The sequence below is a fragment of the Pogona vitticeps genome, chromosome 3 (genome assembly GCF_051106095.1).
Source record: "Pogona vitticeps strain Pit_001003342236 chromosome 3, PviZW2.1, whole genome shotgun sequence".
Lineage (NCBI taxonomy): Eukaryota > Metazoa > Chordata > Lepidosauria > Squamata > Agamidae > Pogona > Pogona vitticeps.
The window spans coordinates 169,475,220-169,495,737 of record NC_135785.1 but is presented as its reverse complement, the minus strand read 5'-3'; the positions used below and the strand labels follow the sequence as shown (position 1 = coordinate 169,495,737).

The 20,518-nt window shown below is 41.7% G+C and overlaps 1 protein-coding gene across 3 annotated transcripts in view; it reads right to left on the bottom strand.

Moving 5' to 3' along the window:
* Nucleotides 1–493: 493 nt before the first annotated feature.
* UXS1 (UDP-glucuronate decarboxylase 1) overlaps nucleotides 494–20,518 on the bottom strand; it is a 58,854-nt gene continuing 38,829 nt past the window's right edge. For all 3 annotated transcript variants that reach the window (XM_020784055.3, XM_078391472.1, XM_078391471.1), the window contains 9 exons: nucleotides 18,548–18,652; nucleotides 17,546–17,605; nucleotides 15,519–15,640; nucleotides 13,628–13,747; nucleotides 11,920–11,963; nucleotides 7,731–7,791; nucleotides 6,276–6,333; nucleotides 5,065–5,168; nucleotides 494–1,318 (listed from right to left, as the gene is read on the bottom strand). In XM_020784055.3, the coding sequence (XP_020639714.1) occupies nucleotides 1,187–1,318; nucleotides 5,065–5,168; nucleotides 6,276–6,333; nucleotides 7,731–7,791; nucleotides 11,920–11,963; nucleotides 13,628–13,747; nucleotides 15,519–15,640; nucleotides 17,546–17,605; nucleotides 18,548–18,652 (806 nt within the window). In that variant the 3' untranslated portion in view covers nucleotides 494–1,186. The remainder of the gene's footprint in view (nucleotides 1,319–5,064; nucleotides 5,169–6,275; nucleotides 6,334–7,730; nucleotides 7,792–11,919; nucleotides 11,964–13,627; nucleotides 13,748–15,518; nucleotides 15,641–17,545; nucleotides 17,606–18,547; nucleotides 18,653–20,518) is intronic.

Sequence of the window (20,518 nt, the reverse complement as noted above, 5' to 3'; positions counted from 1 at the left end):
AAACTCCCAAAGGTTTCTCCAGGAAGACTCAGAATCTACAAGGGGGGAAGGAGGGGAGGGGAACAGGAAGCTTTCAATTAAATGTTTCCAGTGCCTGATCTAAGCTATGCCAGGCACAAAGTTATGCAACAAAATTTGTCCACATTTTAAATAGGAATTTTACATCTGTGTAACAGGTCAATATGAGCACACCATTGGAATTTTGTTACCAAGCACTGCAAGAAGCAATTTAGCTGTTGGTTATAGATAAGAAAAAGGGAAAGGAGCTATTAGCAGCATTAAAAACATGTTCAACTCTTTCATTTAAATCCACAGACTAAACCTTTAAGTGGACTTTATTCAGTGGGACAGTATTCTGTTTAACATTTTATCTAATAAAGGTCAAGAGAATGAACAACTCAAAGAGTAAAGAAAGGCCAACGCCTGGCAGTAGTTTGCACTCTATCTTATTGTATCAATAAGTATGAATATACACACCACAGTTGCAATGGGATTTTTACCTACTGAAAGTTTTAGGTTTCAATATTTTATTAAAATAGCATATTCAACCACTGGTAACCAGTAATACATTAACTTTTTGCCCCAGAGTGTGCACAACACAGTAGTGATTCAAAATAGCATTTATCCATGATAGTCAGTGAAAATATTTTCAAATTCAAGTGTGCAACTAGAACTAAACATTTGGAAAAAAAAATGATTTTAAAAGAATACATAAAGCTCTCATACAGTTTTTACAATCCTATAATACTAAATGCCAGTGTTTTGTCACCTGACAATACTGCTAACTTTTTTCCTTTATGCATAGTATCTCTCATTTAAAGTATCCACTTTATAAATAAATTGGCATTTCCCATCTGATCTGTAGCTTCACAAAGAAACCAGTAAATAAAACTGTCAAGGACAGTCACAACAAAATGATCTCACAGCAAGATATAAAACCTGAAGATACTAAAAAAGATGCTTCTATTTTACATAAAAAGACAGATTTTAAAAAGTGCAAGGCAAAGATTGCAGTTTTTTTTTTTAATTTAGGCACATCCACTTCTTTAAAGCAAGCTTCAGAGTGAAATTCCAGTTTTCTCTTCTTCATGATACCTGTTTTTCTGAAGTCTTTTTCAAAAAAGACAATATTAACATCTTTTTCAAATGCAAGGTAAGGGATTTTATTTCCTGTCCAAGAGAGTTTTCAGTTATGCCTGGTTCTTCCTTTTTTTATCCTGGCAGGCTTTGGTTTGGGAATATATTGATTATTTGCTTGATATTCCAGTTCTTTCCGAAAATAATGAATTGCTTTATTTAAACCTTCTTCTAGTGGGACCTGTTTCCAAAGAGAAAAAGCACACGGACAGATAAAAATGCTTCTCTGGTCACAAAAACCTTCCTGATCGTCTGAACCACAATCACAAAACATGTTGCATTCAAATATATTTAAATAGTTTTCTAAGCATAAGAAAAGCATTCTTTTAAACTCAGAGGAACTTCCTGTGAAAGCTGTAAGAATTATAAAGGCTGACAACTCTTTCAGCTTGTCTGTTCCAAACAAACAAACAAAAATATATGGAGGTGGTAACTGGCAGCCTTGAAGTACAGCCTGTCTTCTCACATCTAAGGTCTGCTTATTTTCCCATTCAACAGCAGCAACAGAAAGATTTTGTGAAAATGCATGGAGGAAAAAGAGACAGGGCTGTCTCTTTCTAGAATACCTGTCTGCCCTTTCACTATCTGTAATATCTTGCTTCATTGCAAAGGAAAGCTAGAAAATACCTATGTAGCCATTATGTGCATCCATCTTTTGCCAACAGCCAGAGGAATGGGCAAAACCCCTATATAGTCGTGCCCCGCTGGACGATTACCCTGTTTAACAACGAATCCACTTAACGTTGAAGTTTTTGCGATCGCAAAAGCAATCGCAAAACGATGTTTAGATTGGTTTTTTTCACTTCACGTTGATTGGTTCCCTGTTTCGGGAACCAATTTTTCACTTTAGGACGATCAGCAAACAGCTGATCGTCGGGTTTCAAAATGGCCTCTGGCTTTCAAAATGTCCCCCCGCTGTTTTCTAGGACAGATTCCTAGCTATACAGGCACCGAAAATGGCCGACGTATGGAGGATCTTCGCTGGATGAGCAGGCAATCAGCCCATTGGAACGCATTGAACCGGTTTTCAATGCGTTTCAATGGGTTTTTTATTTCGCTTGACGATGTTTTTGCTCTATAGTAATTTCGCTGGAACGAATTAACATCGTCAAGCGAGGCACCACTGTACATTTTTATATATCTAAATCTGTTCATTTTGACAAACTGGGTTTTAATTCAGGGGTTCCAAACTCAGATGTTCTTAGACTACAATTATTAGGAACTTTGGCTACTGGCCACGCAGGCTGGAGCTTCTGGGGACCAAAGATAGGGAACCTCTGCTCGCCTATCCAGCAGAGATTTTACTGAGATGTTAGAGAGTCTCGTGACACAGTGCTTAATCTGCAGAACTGCAACTAAGACTCTTCTCACCACCTGCATTCAATCACGATGGATTCAGGTAACCAGCTCAAAGCTGACTCACCCTTCCATCCTCCTCAGGTCGGTAAATTGAGTACTCAACTCAGGGGTGGGTGGGTGGGTGTGCAAATGTGTAGCCTGCTTCATTGAATAGAATTGTAAAGCACCCAGAGACTGCTCTAAGCACTATGGTGTGGCCTGCAAGCGGTACACTTTGCTTTTGAAGAAGCGCTACCCTCGCATCGTGTGACAATGCAGTTGGGGAAACATCTCAGTCAACGGATTGCTGGGCCAATCCACACAGCCTTTCCCAACAGCCTGGGGCAGGTCAGGAGCACTGAAGCTGGCTGAAGAGCTGTCTAAAGGGACTGGGCAAAGAGCCTGCCAGTTCTGAGATGCAGCCGAGGGGCAGCAGCCGCGATCTCCACTTTTTCGAGGCTCTCCCAGCCAGAGACGTAGCACACACCCTTTTTCTCCTACATATCAACATATGCCCCACGGTTTCCATTCACTGTTAAAAAATGATAGCCACACAATGCTAGACTTTTATCAAGGGTTACAATCCCCCGTGCATCAGGATATGCAATTTCTTTGAGTAAGAGAGGGATCCGCATGCTCATCCTTGGACCTCAGAGAACTACATCTGCTCCCTTCCCCACGATGCCTCCATTCCTCAAAGGGACACACAGTTTTTTTTACTGAAATAGACCTCTTGCCCCCTCTAGTGGCAAAACATTTTAACAGATTTTTTTTTTAAAAAAAATGGTGCTAGGAAATGTGACAAGACTGTCCCAGCACCTATTAGAAGACACACAGAGGCTGAAAAAATGTTTTGATTTTCCTTTGTGGGCGGAAGGATGGGCCTGAGCGGGGCAGATTTGGCCAGCTGCTGCTATACATACCTGACCTGTGAGTAAGGCCCACTGAATTCTATGAGACGTCTCAGCAGGACATCTATACAATTGTACTATCAGGCGACCTACATCATACGAGGGGGAAGGTACACCCCCAGCCTATGGGCTGCAGGAATCCCCCACGGCTCCCTGTCACGCCTGCAAGCTTCTTCCACTGCCATCACCCATCACGGACTGGAAAGCGGCTATAAAAAATTCAGGAAGATGTTGGCAGTGGGATTTCCTTCTGAGCAGACATGAACAGAATGACACTCCCTGATGGGAAAACACCGTGATTGGGAAAGAATACATCTGGCATTTCTTACTTTGTTTTGACCTTGTCCCATGTCCATTTCAGGGATGCATCAGCTCCCAAATCCTCCAAATTGGATTTTGTCACCTGGGAGGTGGGTTTTTTTTATTGTAACTAGAAATGGGCACTTACCGTGTTTCGGTTTGACAGATCGGGCCCATAGATATTGCGTGGACGCCCCAGATTCTACACCCCACCTCCTGCCACAAACGCCCTGCCTCTTCCTCTGAGTGAATGTCCGTAGGAGGAGGTGGGCCAACAAATCTGGCTCTCCCATGCAGTACCTGTGGGCTCGAACCACTGAAATGCATAGAAGTGTCAAACCGCAGTGAGGGACGACCTCTAATTTTAACTTATAAGCAGGACTGTCAGTGATTCACTGATGTTTTTCTTCCACTGACATACAATATAAAACTCCAGTAACTTCTTATAAGAACTGAGCTGCATCAATTTCCAGTCTACACAAACACTGGTGAAAGCATGCAGCCTAAATGCAGCAGATTTCTCTACCAGCAATGTTGCTGCTGCTGTTGCTGCCAGGTAAAGGTAAAGGTAAAGGTTCCCCTTAACAATTTTTGTCCAGTCGTGTTCAACTCTAGGGGGCGGTGCTCATCCCCATTTCCAAGCCACAGAGCCAGCGTTTTTTTGTCCGAAGACAATCTTCCGTGGTCACATGGCCAGTGCGACTTAGACACGGAACGCTGTTACCTTCCCACCCAGGTGGTCCCTATTTATCTACTTGCATTTGCATGCTTTCGAACCACTAGGTTGGCGGGAGCTGGGACAAGCGACGGGCGCTCACTCCGTCGCGTGGATTCGATCTTACAACTGCTGGTCTTCTGACCCTGCAGCACAGGCTTCTGCGGTTTAGCCCATAGCGCCACCACATCCCCGAGGAACATGCCAGAGGAACATGCACACCAAAGTCTCCAAGTAGGTAACATATCCCAAAAAGCAGAGCTACAATCAGTCACTTGTGCTCAATAGTTACTTATTGATCAATAGCAGAAGCGTTTCAGTAGGAGCACAGTTTGACTCCTACGTTACAATGCCTTTGTTAAATTGCTTTGCTTCTTGAGAGCCCCTGTTGATTTGTACTGAATTTGTCTAGTTTGGCTTTTTTTTTTCCTTTTAAGAATGAATAGTGACATAGCGATATTCCACCAGCAGTGACAATACTGGTTTTCAAAAAAAGAATATAAAATAAATCAAAACTTTCTTCCCACTAATTCCAAAAGAAGATAGACAACATAGAAGGAATTGAATTAGATCTGCCCACCACAGAAGGAAGCAATGAGAATTTATTCAGTTGCTAACAATGTTCTATTACAAAACAAACTCAGTTACTCTTGCAGTACGTACCACAGGCTCCCAGCCAAGCAGTAACTTGGCTTTCCTGATATCAGGCTTCCTTTTCTGAGGGTCATCTTGAGCTTCTGATAGAAACTGGATTTCACTTCCACTTCCTGTAAAACCCAAAGCAAATCCAATTATTGCTATATGTGCTGCTGTCGATAAGCATATGCTAGTAGTTTTTCAGCTTTCACAAACAAGGCTTCACAGCAACTTATCACAGAATAACGGAGATGGAAGGGGTCTAGAAGGCCATCAAATCCAACCCCCGGCTCAATGCAGCAACCCAAATCAAAGCATATCTGATAGGGCTGTCCAGTCTTCTCTTGAATCCCTCCAGCACTGGAGTGCTCACTGCCTCCCAAGGTAATTGGTTTCATTGTCAAACTGATCTAACAGTTATGAAGCTTTTCCCGAGTTTTCTATATTTTAGGAAACTTATGCTTCGTAAAATACAACACAGGCATTAAGAAACCATCACACAGGCCCAGTGCAGTTATAATATGTCCCAATTTGATGACATTTAAAGGATCTCTAGCGCTATGTAGGCAAGCATACTTAGGGATACTAATGGAAAAGAGCTGCATTTCTGCCATTCATTCTTAACAAAGCAATTTATTTCGGGGCACCACTGTATTTATTTATTTATTTGATTTGTACCCCGCCCATCTGGTCTATAAGACCACTCTAGGCGGCTTCCAATATAACATAAAACAATAAAATAACACAAAATATTACATAAATCATATAATAACAAATACAAGGACAGAATAAGAAATAAATAAAGGAAAAATAAAAAGAAAAATCAGATATTAGCTGGAGGGAAGGCCTGAATATACAGACATGTTTTTAATTGACTTTTAAAGGTGCCCAGCATGGGGGCCACGCGAATCTCTGGAGGGAGGTTGTTCCAGAGGCGAGGAGCCACCGCCGAGAAGGCCCGGTTTGGTGTCTTTTCCTTCCGGGCCTCTCTCTCTCTCAAAGCTAATTAAACTGGGTGCAAAGGAACAAGACCCTTTTAAAGAGCAAAACATATTTTTAAAAGGAATAAACACTTCCCTTCTATCATTTTGTTAAAAAAATCATCATCAATGTTATTGTGCAACATATTCTCTCCAAACCACAGCTGGCCACTATTCTGTACTGGGCACACAGCACTTCGTTAAATGTGCAGGACACACACATTCTTGCTCAACAAGTAAAACACACATCATACTTACCAACAAGCTTTTTAATTAACTGGGCAAATTCTAAAATGGAGTGTTCTTCTGGGTTCCCCTAAGAAAACAATGAATTCTATTTAAAGCACATGCTAAAACGCTTATCTTCCTAAAGGATCATTAGCAGAATAATAAAAGCTTGGATCCTAGTGGCTATATTATACAAAAGAACGGAAAAGTTTCCTGCCTCTCCGTTTCCTCCATGAACTCTGCTCTAGGGAATTGGGGATCGTTCTTGCACATTCTCCAGCAGGAAAGGCAGGGATCTCCCTCTCCCGGCCCCACATTCTGAAGTGCTCATTACTTGCACACTCTCACCATTGGGACCAAGCCTATGTCCATAAATGTCACTAAACTGCAATGCGCTTTACGTGGGGCTGCCTTTGAAGACGGTCCGGCGACTGCAACTGGTCCAGAATCGAGCTGCGCGGCTGGTGAGTGGTGCAGCCGCCAGGGAACATATCAAGCCGATTCTGTATAAGTTACATTGGCTACCAGTTGCTGCCCGAGCCCAATTCAAAGTGCTTGTTTTGACATATAAAGCCCTAAACGGCTTGGGCCCTGGATACCTGAAGGACCGCTTCCTTCCATAGTAGCCTACCTGGCAGTTAAGATCTAGCCAGGGGGCCCTTTTGAAAGAGCCGTCCCTTAAGGAGGTAAGAGGGACGGTTTGTAGACAAAGGGCCTTTTCGGCAGCTGCCCCCAGACTATGGAATGCCCTCCCGACTGAGATTTGTCTGGCGCCAACGCTGATGACATTTCGGCGCCAGGTCAAAACCTTCCTGTTCCAGAAGGCTTTTAATTGAAATAATATTAGCTGTGGGTCTGACGGCAATTTTAATTGTATTTTAATTGTATTTTAATTATTTTATCTTTTACTGTATTGAATTTTAATTATTGTAAGCCGCCCAGAGACCTCTGGGTAGTGTGGGCGGCATATAAATTGAATAAATAAATAAATAAATAAATAAATAAATAAAAAATAAACTTCAGGGCTACAGTTCAGAACCTACAACATGTTGAGTCAACAGAGGAAGCTGCTTTTTGTTTTAGCAACAGGATTATGGAAGATGAATGTTATGTTGCTGGAATACATCATACAGCTATTGTTTCAAAAGCAGACCACACTTCACATAGAAATAAGTGAAGAGAAACTATTGAATTTGACCTATTATGCTTTACTGCAGTATCTGAGGAAGAGTATCAGGAGACTTCTAATGCTCCTTGTGTTCCCTGCTTCCTTTCCTCCTCCAAGTGTGCCATGTACTCGGCAAGAAAATAAATGAGAGAGCGATATAGACGGGAGGATTCTCAGCACTGCAAAGTGTTTAGGGTTTTTCCTTCCAGTACTGCTTTCAGCTGATTAGGAATACTATTCCATTTCCCTGGCATTTTACTTAGTTCATCTGCAGTCCCTACGTCAAGGAGAAGGCTGGAAGAAAATGGCTTGCTTACCAAATTAACTGGGCTGCTAACATTGCTGTTCATTAAGGCCACCAGTCCATTCACAAGATCACTGCAAAAGAGACAAGACAAAGAATAATGTCTTCACACAATTACTGCTGGACAATCTAATACACAGACTGCTGTGGGAAAAGTAGTAGCAATCATTCTGTATGGTGACAGTCTCAATAAGAAATTAAGCAAACCACAGTAACTTACTTAGAATCTATCAGAGTACACAACAGAGTGTCATAATATATTTATTTCTTAAGTATTTTCATACAGACTGTTCTTGGTACCCACCAATGTCCCAGAAAGAATACACCGAATTGGTGCAGTGAAAAAAGTTCAGGCTGAGCAGAGGGACGTGGTGGCGCTGCAAGTTAAACGGCAGAAGCCTCTGTGCTGCAAGGTCAGAAGACCAGCAGTCGTAAGATCGAATCCACGTGACAGAGTGGGCTCCCATCGCTTGTCGCAGCTCCTGCCAACCTAGCAGTTCGAAAGCATGTAAGAATGCGAGTAGATAAACAGGTTACCACCTTGGTGGGAAGGTAACGGTGTTCTGTGTCTAGTCACGCTGGCCACGTGACCATGGAAACTGTCTACGGACAAACACTTGCTTTATGGCTTGGAGACGGGGATGAGCCGGACACGTCAAGGGGAACCTTCACCAAAGCTGATCTACTCAAATCAAAACTAGGATAGTACATATGTTTGGAGCACACATGTTCTATTGTGTCTATCTTTTATAAAATATTTGATATTAGCTAAAATTCTGTTGTTTAGCTTAATAGGTCACTACTAGAGTAGACCCATGGAATCTGGGGATTTGGCGAGTCAACTCCTCTGTACATTCCACTGATACTCTAGTTGTGGCTGACTACCCTAAGCAATAGGATTTCAGCCACTGCTTGGTTAAAAATGGAGGAAGCTAGTAAACTGATCTTACAAAAATGTGGCATGGCATTTCCATCTCCTTCTCATGTTGAATCTGGGTAGTTCACAGGACATGGGCAATTAGTACAGTGATAAGATACAAGGAACTTGGGTTCCTTAGGCCCAGTACTGTTGCCCGACAGGACGAAAACCCATGAATACATAGGAAAGTCCTCCTCTCCTTCACCAGCTTCCCACCAAGCTGTTGCTTCTATCACTGATTAATAATCAGCAAAACTATCTGAACTCCTGGAAGAGGAGTTGTAAACTGCCCAGATTGGCCTTGGTAGCCAGATGGGCAATATCAATCAATCAATCAATCAATCAATCGTGACTGTTATTTATTAATGTATGAAAATTTGTTCCAGTCTGCAGAAGAAACAACATGATTGTTAATCTTTATCATGCTGTTGCAGGTTTTGCTGGATAGTCAAATATGCCAACTCAGATAGTTTTGCTGAGTATTCTGTTCACAATTTTATTTCCTGTTACAAATACAAACTGCATAGTCTGCCTATCAACACAAGAGGGCAGCACTGGATTACAAAAAAAACCCAAAAACCCCTAAAACCTCAAGCAGCTTCTTGTACAAATCTCAACAAGTGGTTCCTGAAAACTTGCAATCTGGATATCAGAGGCTTTAGTTCCTCTATTTACTGCCACTTATTTCCCACTCTGCAAATGAGAATAGCAGATACTCCAATGCAACATTTATTTAATAAGCCGCCCCGAGTAGACATGGTCTAGAGGAGCAGGGTAAAAATCCAATAAATAAATAAATAAATAAAATAATACCAACAGCAGATCAGGACAAAATGAGTGTGCCGAAAACAGCCTTTGGATGAACACTACACACTAGGGGACATAAATGTGCCTACTTCTAATGCATAAAACCTGCATTGATCCAACTGCGATAATGACCAAGTTGAAAAGTACTGTACCTACAGTAGGCATTCTTATAATAATAATAAATATAAACAGATTGTGTTTAAAAAGCTTTTGCCATGTATGCCAGTCAAATGCATGTACTCTGAGCATGCTACCACGTGACATGCGAGATCAGCCACGTAAGGGTACCTCTGAGCATTAAATGCTTTTCAGTGGCACATGCAGTTATAACCTTTAAACGGCCTTAGGAAAATCTAGGACAGAGATTCTAGGGTCATATTCCTCAGAATTACTGAGTTCCTACTGAAACCACCAAAAATTTCTATAATTAAGATTCTGTTAATGGAGGATACACTTTCAAAGCTTCATTTAGAAGGCTGGGATATTTGTGCACCTGTAATACCTTATCTGCACTGTAATTATGCTTAACAACTGAAATAAGACTATGTTCAGTTGTAGAAAACCTACAGTACATAGGGAGCTTTGTTAAAACGAGCATGGCTGCTTTTAGAGACTTTCAGGAGCAAATTCTTTCTTCCTTTGTGGCAAAGAATAAAATTCTTCCTTTTTTGCAGGGAACATCTGTATCTGTACAAATACTCAGCAGGCTGTATGATTCTCACCCTCTGCCCTAGAGAGTCACTGCCAATCAGTTAGTGTATATAGCACTGAGTGAGCTGGAACAATGGCCTGGGTCCCTCACAACAGGGCAGGCTGTTGAGCTCGGTCAGACAAAGGCTATCTCTTCATCAGCAGAACTTCCAGGCTTTCAAGCAATGAAACACATGTTGTATCCAAAACAGTCACTTGCTACTGCTCTTAGCTACTCTGAGTTTAGACTCAGTGGGAAATGGATCGCTAGGTCCTTAGCTTTGGAGGGCACACAGGACCACAAAAGAGTACATTGCAAAGTTACTTTGACCCAGATTTCATCTAAACGTGATGGTTTAAAACAGTGGTTCTTAACCTTTGTTACTCGGATGCTTTTGAACTGCAACTCCCAGAAACCCAGTCAGGACAGCTGGTGGTGAAGGCTTCTGGGAGTTGCAGTCCAAAACTCCTGAGTAACCCAAGGTTAAGAACCAGTGGTTTAAAATAACCTGGGTTTGTTTCCAGAGCAGAACCAACCCATTAGTGACAAACCATTTTTTTAATGCCCAGACTTTGATCACACTGCCGTGAATGAGCAGTCTGAGGCTGGTTTCAAGTTGATGCCACATTTCTTTCTGAATCTCAATTAATATTTACCAGCACATGTAAATTACGCAGTGTGAGAACTCTGCTTTGTCAAGTGTTTTCTTGACCACATTTGTCCAATGTGCAAAGCCCTCAAAGTCCAAAGAAAGGTAGGTACACAACTGCCAGGTTTGTGATGCATTCCACAAAATAACTGGGGAGGTGGCTGTCCTGAGGGGGAAGCAACAAACCAAGCCAACACTTTTAAAATGAGCAGAAATATTATTTTAGATCAATGGAGCCACTTGGCTATTTGCAAAATGCCTGGAAAATATACAGAGATTCCTTTCTGTGAAATAAATCAAGAACTGGCACAGAGTGGACTTGGGAGATGGGGAAAAAGAGGAAATTGACTAAATAGGAGCTAGTAGATATGTATGTCAGTTTCTAATGTGGATAACAGTTAAACAGCAACAGCACACAAAGGAATCCCAGACATACAATTACGACAAGATATTGCTATAAATGCATGACTGAGATTCCTTTTTCCATGCCATTTTGAGCAAATGCACATGAGTAGCGCCATGCATCAGTAAACTGTAAGGCTGTGTAATGGAACTGGAAGTTCACAAAATATGATCTATTCCCATCTGAAAAGTGAACCCCATACAAGGGTAGCATTTCTAAATAAGGCAGGTGTATTAGCAAAATCTACTCCAAATGAGATGGATGCTCTTTATTTGCCTGCTGGTGACCAGAAAGCAGCTGTATGTCAAGTCCTGTGAGCCACACTAGTAGCTTCTCCTAAGGTTCCCTCAGGATGAGAGTGTTTCCTTATGTCAGAACAAAACCCTTTCTCCCTCTCACCCACCCTATGGAAGTTTGAGTACAAGAAAAAACTTTCCTTGCTGGAACTTTAAAGACCAGTATGATTTGTCATTTATGTACTGTTTTCACACACACACAGAGGATCATAAACCCCAAACAGGGAGAAGCACCAATCTGAAGAACGATTTGCAAAGCAAAGGAGATGGTGCTACTTCGTGAACTTAATAAAATAACAAAGAAAACGTGACTAGAAACCGCATGTCAATGCCACTACATGACTAATGTTCACTGCTTTCCCCTAACACACACACACCCCCGACAGCAGTTCTCTTTTACTCTACAGTTTTGTCCAGTATTACAAAGAAGACTGTACCTGACATACTGGAATGCTCTGGTTTGAGTGCCAGGCCCATATACCTAGTAAAAGAAAAAAGAAAACAAGAAATGCCAGCATTATTGATAAACTATGAGAAGTATCAGTAAAATGTTCATCACTTTGCAGTCACATACGCACCACTAATTTTTAACACATGCACCCCTAGCATGCCTCAGTGTCAAAGGAAATTTCATATTTTATATGATTTGATTTGATCTAGACGGGATCCAAAGTTCGGAGTTCAATTCCCCACTGTGCATCCCAGGAGGGCCAGCCTGTGTGGTCTTGGGCAAGCTGCACAATTCCAGAGCATCCCCAGAAGCAGGGAATAGTAAACCATTTTTTGAGTATTCTCTACCAGGAAAACTCTGAAAAGGGTCGCCATAAGTCAGAATTGACTTGACAGCATGTGATGGCTATTATTAATTTAATTTAACTTGTTTATTTTTGTTGGAATAACCTTGAAGGTTGGCAATAAGATGGCAAATTCAGCAGCAGCAACTGGTGGCAACAGCAGGAGATACCTGGTGTGCAGGGAGAGTAGAGTCAACGCAGAGACTGCAAGACCCTGCTGGAGCAGTTATTTGCTAGAAAACAATGAATTTCAATCTTCTGCAGAACCTCACGGGATTTTACTGTTGCTGAAAACGAGTGTAATACATCAAAACATCCTTGCAGTGAATCTTTTTGAATAAGGTTTATTTTTATTTTAACACATCTCAACTCCACTCATCTAAAACATACAGCATTATCACTGTGGACAAACTGCCCCCCAATTATTTTCAAGTTTTGAAAATATGACATGTGATTCTTCATTTTCTTGTTTTTATACAATTCACAGATAGCAGAAGGGTATCCAAACTACCAGGTACTGCCCAATGACACAAGCAGTAGTTAAGCACTCATCTCCACAAGTATGTTTGGCATTTTTGTACAGCAGCCTCAAGTGATGGCTATGTACTACAGATCAACCGAAGCAGCCAGAACTGCTATGTTACCTGGAGTTAATTCAAAGACGACATTCAAAAGAGGCAGTTCATGCATCTAGCTAATTAATAATAAAATAGCGTGGATGCATGTGTAGATTTGCCATGTGCAAAGCAGTTTCTATTACCCTGAAGATATATTCTTAACTGGCCAAAGAAACTAGACCATTTAACACAAAATGGAATATTTCAAATGGGAACATGATGGCTGGAATCCAGCAGTAAATTGGTCTTAGAGTAGGTCCACTGAATCAGTGGGGGTTTGGTGAGTCACCTCCTCCGTAAGCTCCATTGATTCAATGGGCCTGTTCTAATTGCGACTTACTCCTGGATTTCAGCCAATATGAACAAACCCAAGTGGCCAGTCACTGTAAAACATAAATTTATTTAAAAGGATGCCTAAAGAAAGATTATTTGAGTACACACAGAATTGCTCTGTAAGCATAAGAGAAAAACAAAACGGGACCCTTCTCCAGTACACTCTGGGTTATGTAGCTCTATTTTATCCAAAGGCCTTAGTTTTCCATGCTGTTTTAAAATGATTAATTGGAAGATACTGATTCAAGACTTTCCAAGTTCTGAATTCTAGCTCCTAAGTCTATACTGTACAATACTTACAAGTGATGTTTCACAAAATTAATTGTTGGGTTTTTTTAAATTAAAGCTATTCTTTGCTGTGTCGCTAATTAGTTCAAAAGATCAGATCTTGGCATACATACAGTTAAGGGTTCTCCCTGAAGTGCTTGCAGGATAAAGTTACTGACAACTCTGCCATCATTCATGTGCATCCGAGGGCCGAAAGTATTGAATATTCTTGCAACTCTTACTTCTACACCTTCCTGAAAATACAAGGAAGTGTTGGTTTAATTTAACATAGAGACATTCTGTCTTAAATGGTTACCACCATATAGTCAATAAGAACCAATGAAGCCAGTGTAGGCATGCACTTTTTAAAAAAGGAAGCATTCTAACTTTCCCCACTGTGGTCAAACTTTTAAGGCACTGCGACAGAATGAGCCAGAATAAGCAAATACAGGAACATATCATCCAGCATTCCGTTGCCAAGGAGACCAGTCAATGTGAATGGGAAACCTAGAGGACAGGAATGAGTCCAACAGCTCTTTTCTGTTTGCTCCCCTTGCAGCTGATATTCAGAAGCACAAAGACTCTGAAGCATGTTTAGTCTAGTAGCTCTTGAGATCCTTGTTCTACATGGATTGGACTAATCCCTTTTAAAGTTGTCTATGCTGGTGGTTTCGACTACATCTTGTGGCACTGAGTTCCTTAATTTTTCACTATGTACTGTGTGAAGAAGGACTCGATTTGTTCATCCTAAATTAGACAGTTATTAGGATAATTGCTGTCTGGGTAACAAAAACAGTGCTCTTTCCCATGCAAGAAATCCAGTGGGACAGCATAACAGTGAAAACTTACCCTGGGGAGTAAGGGCATATACAGTGGTGCCTCGCTTAACAATTACCTTGTTAAAGACGAAACTGCTTGATGATGAAGTTTTTGCAATCGCTTTTGCGATCGCAAAACAATGTTTAGATACGGAAATTTCGCTTGATGATGATCGGTTTCCTGCTTTGGGAACAGATTTTTCGCTAGACGACGATTTTTAAACAGCTGATTGGCGGCTCTAAAATGGCCACCCGCTGTGCAAAATGGCTCCACGCTGTGTTTTAGGACGGATTCCTCACTTTATAGGCACCGAAAATGGACGCCCCTATGGAGGATTTTCGCTGGACGCTGAGGTATTTAACCCACTGGAACGCATTGAACCAGTTTCAATGCATTTCAATGGGCTTTTTCATTTCGCTCGACGAGGATTTCGCTTAACAGCGATTTCAACAACAAATTATCCTCGTCAAGCGAGGTACCACTGTACGTCTTCCCCTACCATTTAAGTGTTTCATGATTAGAAGGCCTTCATCTGGTTCTGTATAGAAAACAGAACCCAGATGTTCCTCTGATTTGTAGGGGAGGCAATAACAGGAGGGCTGAAAGAGGAAAGCTGCTCCTTTTCCAGGCCCTGGAACCAATACTGAATAAAATAAAGCACTTAGACAAAAACTCCTAGATAAATCTTTCATGGAGAAGTTAATGCTGAGAGGGTTCTGGGTGCTGCGTCTGGCACCACCGACCATGAAGGCAAGAAAATGAAACCAAAATATGGAAGACCCAAATACCATGTCAATCCTATTTAAAATACAGCCATTGGTATCATTGGCCCTTAGACTTAAACTAGTAGGCCTAGAGAACGCACCATACTCGGAAGTGTCAACGTGCAATAAATAAATCCAGCTAGTAATAAAAGAAACCCTATTCACTTCAATGTACTCTAAGTCGGCAAATGTTGGAATCAGTCTCACTGTTTAATCTCTCTCTCTCTCTCTCTCCACCCCAGACTGCCAAAACACACGATTTCAGAAGCTTTGTATTTCACCTGTTTCCTAAACGTGGCTCAAAAGATCTCAAGCACTTTTATCTCGGCCATACTGGACACCGTTCTCTGTTCTCCCGGGGCCATTCACTGACACCACCCAGGTCATCTCGTATTTCTGCTTTATGAATCGTAACTACTGAAATGCTGCCATCACTCAATACCTGCTTCATATAAGCATAGCACATGGTTTCAGCAACTCTTTTTCCTTCATCGTAACAGGCTCTGGGTCCTATGGGGTTCACGTGACCCCAGTAATCTTCATTTTGTGGATGAACTTCAGGATCTTGAGAGAAGCAGAGAAAACTACTGTGAGATTGTCACTCTATCCATTAGCACAGAAAGCAATAATGTTAAGTCATGTCTTTAAAAACAGTGGATGTTAAGGCCCAATCTATTACTCTCTCTATTTCCTTTTTGTCTTTAAAACAACTCTACTTTTTATTAGTGTTTCCAGCCACTGCTCCACCAATGCTGCAACTTCTGTATCATTCCTTCCCCTGTTTTATTCCTCCTTGACTGTTCCCAGTCAATTAAAGACCATATGATAGTGACGTATCACGACACTATCCAGCCTAGTTTTGCTATTCGCAAGCTCTACTAAAGCAATGATGGGTCAATCACTATAAATACTACTACTATCAGACATGCATACTTCTGCAGTCTATGGCAAAGGTTTGGAAATGGGAAGCACTTCTGATACACTCAAAAGGTTCACCCTTCAGATCAACTGTAGCTGATCAGTCATTTTTTCAACTGAAGTGCTTCATTACAATGCCTTCGTTAATCTAAAACAGAAACAGTTGCACATGGAGAAACCACCTCTTCCCACTTTTAATCTGAGTTTTCCTTCTGCATGAGAGCTATGACCAGCAGATGGAACCCATTCCTTTACGCTATGATATCCTTTGACGAGAAATGTATTAGTGAGAGGTTACTCAGAGTTCACCATTATTATTTGGTGTGAAAGATACATTCGACAGAGAAAGGCTAAGGAACACACAACCTTCCATTACCACACTGGTGTAGGAACCATGTCCATGGATTCCTTTCACATCACTCTGGTCTTTCTATGCCGGCTGAGCCTTCTGTCCATCTGGAGGACTTGTACCAAGCCAGACCACAAGTGAAAACACAGGAAATGCAACAGCCTGAGAAGGTCGTATCTCTTAAAACAATGGACACTGAAGATGGCTTCAGTGAACACTGAATGCAATAAGGTAGGAATTTCCAGATCCATTTGTTGTTGCGATGTGCCATTAAAATTGCATCTGATTTACAGAGGCTCATACATATTTGAAATCTGATTCATAGCATTTTAAAGGTATGTGAGATATTGAAGGATGGGTTTTACCAGTGTCAGACTCCAATGAGTTTCCATGGCCAAGTGAAGATTTGGACTAAGGCTTTCTGAACCCTAGTCCTTCACTCTATCTGCTCTACTAAAAACAAAGCGTGCTGCTTATAGACCGCCCCATAGCGCTTCAAGCACTCTCTGGGTGGTTTACAAGTTAATTATGCAGACTACACATTGCCCCTCCAGCGAGCTGGGTACTCATTTTACTGACCTCAGAGGATAGAAGGCTGAGTCAACCTTGAGCTGCTACCTGGAATTGAACCCCAGGTCATGAGCAGTTTTGGCTGCAGTACAGCAGTTTAACCACTGCGCCACAACACTGTACTACACTGGCTCTAGAAAGTATGGAAGTTTGTACATGGGGGCACGTGCATGCGTAGCACCAAGTAGATCATATTATGTCAATAACTGGTGTATATTTGTAGACAATAACGTTTATCATAGTAAAGTCTGACTGAAAAGCAGGAAAGTATTATAGAGAAGATGCAGGGTAATGTCATGTGCACTGATATGAGGTCAAAATAAACATTTACTCCACTTATTTACAGAAATTAGCATCCCCAGGATGTTGAAATTGAAACAACCAGTCAGTCACTTGTTTACAAGCCAAACATCTATTAAGAAATGCAGCAAGATTCATAGACTGCAAGGCAGAGGCCACATTTGCAGAGACACATTGTCAACAGTGAAGAAGTTAAAACACATAGCCAACCTGCATGCTTTGCCAAAAAGAATTTCAGCAGTCCTGTACACAGGGGGCATCTCTCTCTCTCCAGCAGATACGGTTTTGTTTATCAATACACTTCAAGATGCCAAGCCAAATTCAATGCTTACCTCCATACACCTCAGAGGTAGATGCAAGTAGAAGCCGTGCTCCAACACGTTTTGCCAAACCTTAAAAAAAAGAAGCCTAAATTTTAAAGGAAAGAAAAAGAAAGAATAGACTCACACTTATTCTGCCTATTGGTTTTTGTTTTAAATCAATGCTGAGTATCTAGCTAGGACTGCATGGCACAATCTGAGTGGATGGTATGGGCTGAATCAGCTTGAAACTACTGCAATAACGCTCGGACAACAGCACCAAATACAAATATCTGGATGGAAAGAAAACCTGGAAATGGTTTAAGAAATCATGCTAGGCACAAATAGTACTTCATCCTCCTGAAACACCTTGGGAAATACCCCTATACCAGCTACCATAATCAATTGAAATTGTTGGAAGACATCAGTGGCTGTCCGGTTTTCCCACGAAGGGCATGCAAACACCATCCCTGGGGATAGCCTGGACTGCTGATGTACTTACACATCTGCTTTTGGTATTTAAAAACTTGAGTTCTAGCGAGGATACCAACTTGTTATGAAACATCATTATGAGAACATCAAACCAGAGGCCTAAATCCAAATATCAGTCCCAATTACAGCAGATTCAATGGAACGTACAAAAAGTTCTCATTGTCTGAAACGCTGTTGTCGTAACTTTCAGCCTGTTCCTAGCCAGCAACTAAAAGAATCCCAAGCTGTAATTTTCAGGGGGCTGCACACAAACTGATTTGTGTTCGGGAATCACAACAGGGCCTCTTCATTTGCTGGGTAGGAGCAGACCGAAAGTTATGAATGGTGTTAAGCTGAGTAACAGAACTTCAGATCCTGATTCAGTGGGTCTACTCTAACTGGGGTTAAAAACTGGATTTATGTCAGATATGTAGGTGAAGAATTTCCAGAATCAGGATTCTGGGTGTTCCCTCAATATAGTCAACAGGAAAATACAGTTTGCTTTCAGTGAACACTGAACTATTTAGCACCTATATCAAGCTGTTTGTTTAGGTTTCTACTTACCCAACATATTCAACGTCCCAATTGTGTTGGTCTTTAGCGTCTTGATAGGATTATACATGTAATTTGGAGGGGAAGCTGGAGAAGCTAGGTGGTAAATCTGGTCCACTGTGAAACAAAGGGAGAAATCAAGAAAGAAAATATTTATTTTACACTACATTAGAAATGTTACGTTTACTTAAATAATCACGGGAGCCTTCCAACCTGGTGCTGACAGTATACAGAAATAAGGATATATAGACGGCCAAAACACAACTTGCACTTCAACTAGCAAAAGTCCTTGGAAGATGCCGTGGCTGTTGACCATCCGGCACCCTCCACATGTATTTGTATTAGACTACAGCTCTGAGAATCCCTTATAAAGCACAACTGAATGGAGGATTCTGGGAGTCATCGTTGAACAAATCTAAACGACACCTGGTTGAGGAAGAATGTCCTAGATCGGCGATGGCGAACCTATGATACGCATGCCACAGCTGGCACACAGAGCCCTCTCTGTGGGCACGTGAGCCACAAGTTGCTGGATCGCTCCCCCACCTCCCACCCCTGACGCAGCCAAACCTGAGGAGGAGGCTGCAGCTGTAGTGCTGGTGACCCGGCAGGTGGCAGGCCAGGATATAGAGTAGCTGGGGCTGGATCTGGAGTGGGGTCTTAAGGCACCTCCGTGCCTGGGATTCCCCCTTCCACCACCACCTCTGGTTCCACCGCCGCCCACTGGGTGTCTCTCTCCCCCCCCCCCCCCCCCCAGTTTGGGCACAAAAAGGTTCACCATCATTGGCCTAGATGAAACAGAGTAAGAAAGACTGAACATCTTGGGACTCCAAGTTCACTTAGATTGCCATAGCTTGATCTGCCATCTTCTCCTAAAAGCCAGCTCACTTCATGGACAAGCACTGTCATCAGAGGCAATGGAGAAGTTTTATTTCTAGCAATCAATACCATCAACAGATCACTGATGGGCACTGCGAGACCTTCTTTATAAGATAAGAAAAGAATACGAGATGGGATACATATTGAGAACATATACTGTAGGTGGGATGAAAACTGAGGGGAGAGGTGCCAGTGAGCTTTTTTTTGGGGGGGGGGCTTTTCCACCTAGCCTAGCCAAGACCCACAGAAATGGAAGCAGGGTCAATGATAAAGTGGACAGAAGGAAACAGGAGGCTGTGTGTATTTATGTAGGCACAAAGCACTCTTCCCATGATCCAGAAGCACTTAGGCAATATTCAACTTATTGTGGGATCTGGAGTAGGAAGGTACACAGACAGATATAAAAATTGGTAAGAATGCAAACTAAGAATAGGACAGACTGGATATACAGTAGTTAAAAATGATGAAACACACACACACACACCAGACCAAGCAAAGGAAATGATGTGCCCCCCCACCCCGAACCTATCACACATAAAAGTGAGGTTGCCCCCCCCCCAACCAAGATTTTACTGAATAACACTAGTACTAGCTTGTTCCTTTTAGGCATTTTAAAAAGTTGACTTGATGAGTAATGAGCTGGTGCCTACATCATCAAAGCAACACGACAGAGAATATTTGTTTACAGTCTGAAAGGGCAATTGCAAGGGTGCACTGTTACAGACAAATGATTTCCACATTCTGTTTTCTTCACAATACAGGCATAGAGCAGACATTTTGAATTATGAAGTTCTCTCTTCTAAAAAGTCTCACTGGAATTGCTTTTCATTATATTCAGTAACAACAAAAACACTATTCAGGCTTCACATCCAGCCAAGATTGGAACCACACATTAAAAGCAGGCTGCCAATTTAATCATGTCCCATTAGTGTTATTTAACCAAACAAGGAGCCACAGGCTATTCACAATTTCCCAAATGTGAAGCAACACCCCCATAAATCAAAAGGTTAGATGATCCAATTAAGCTACAGTTAGGAAGGAGAGAATAGTACTAATCCCAATTGATAAGTTTCTCAGGGACATGGAAAATATCCTTCTCAGTTT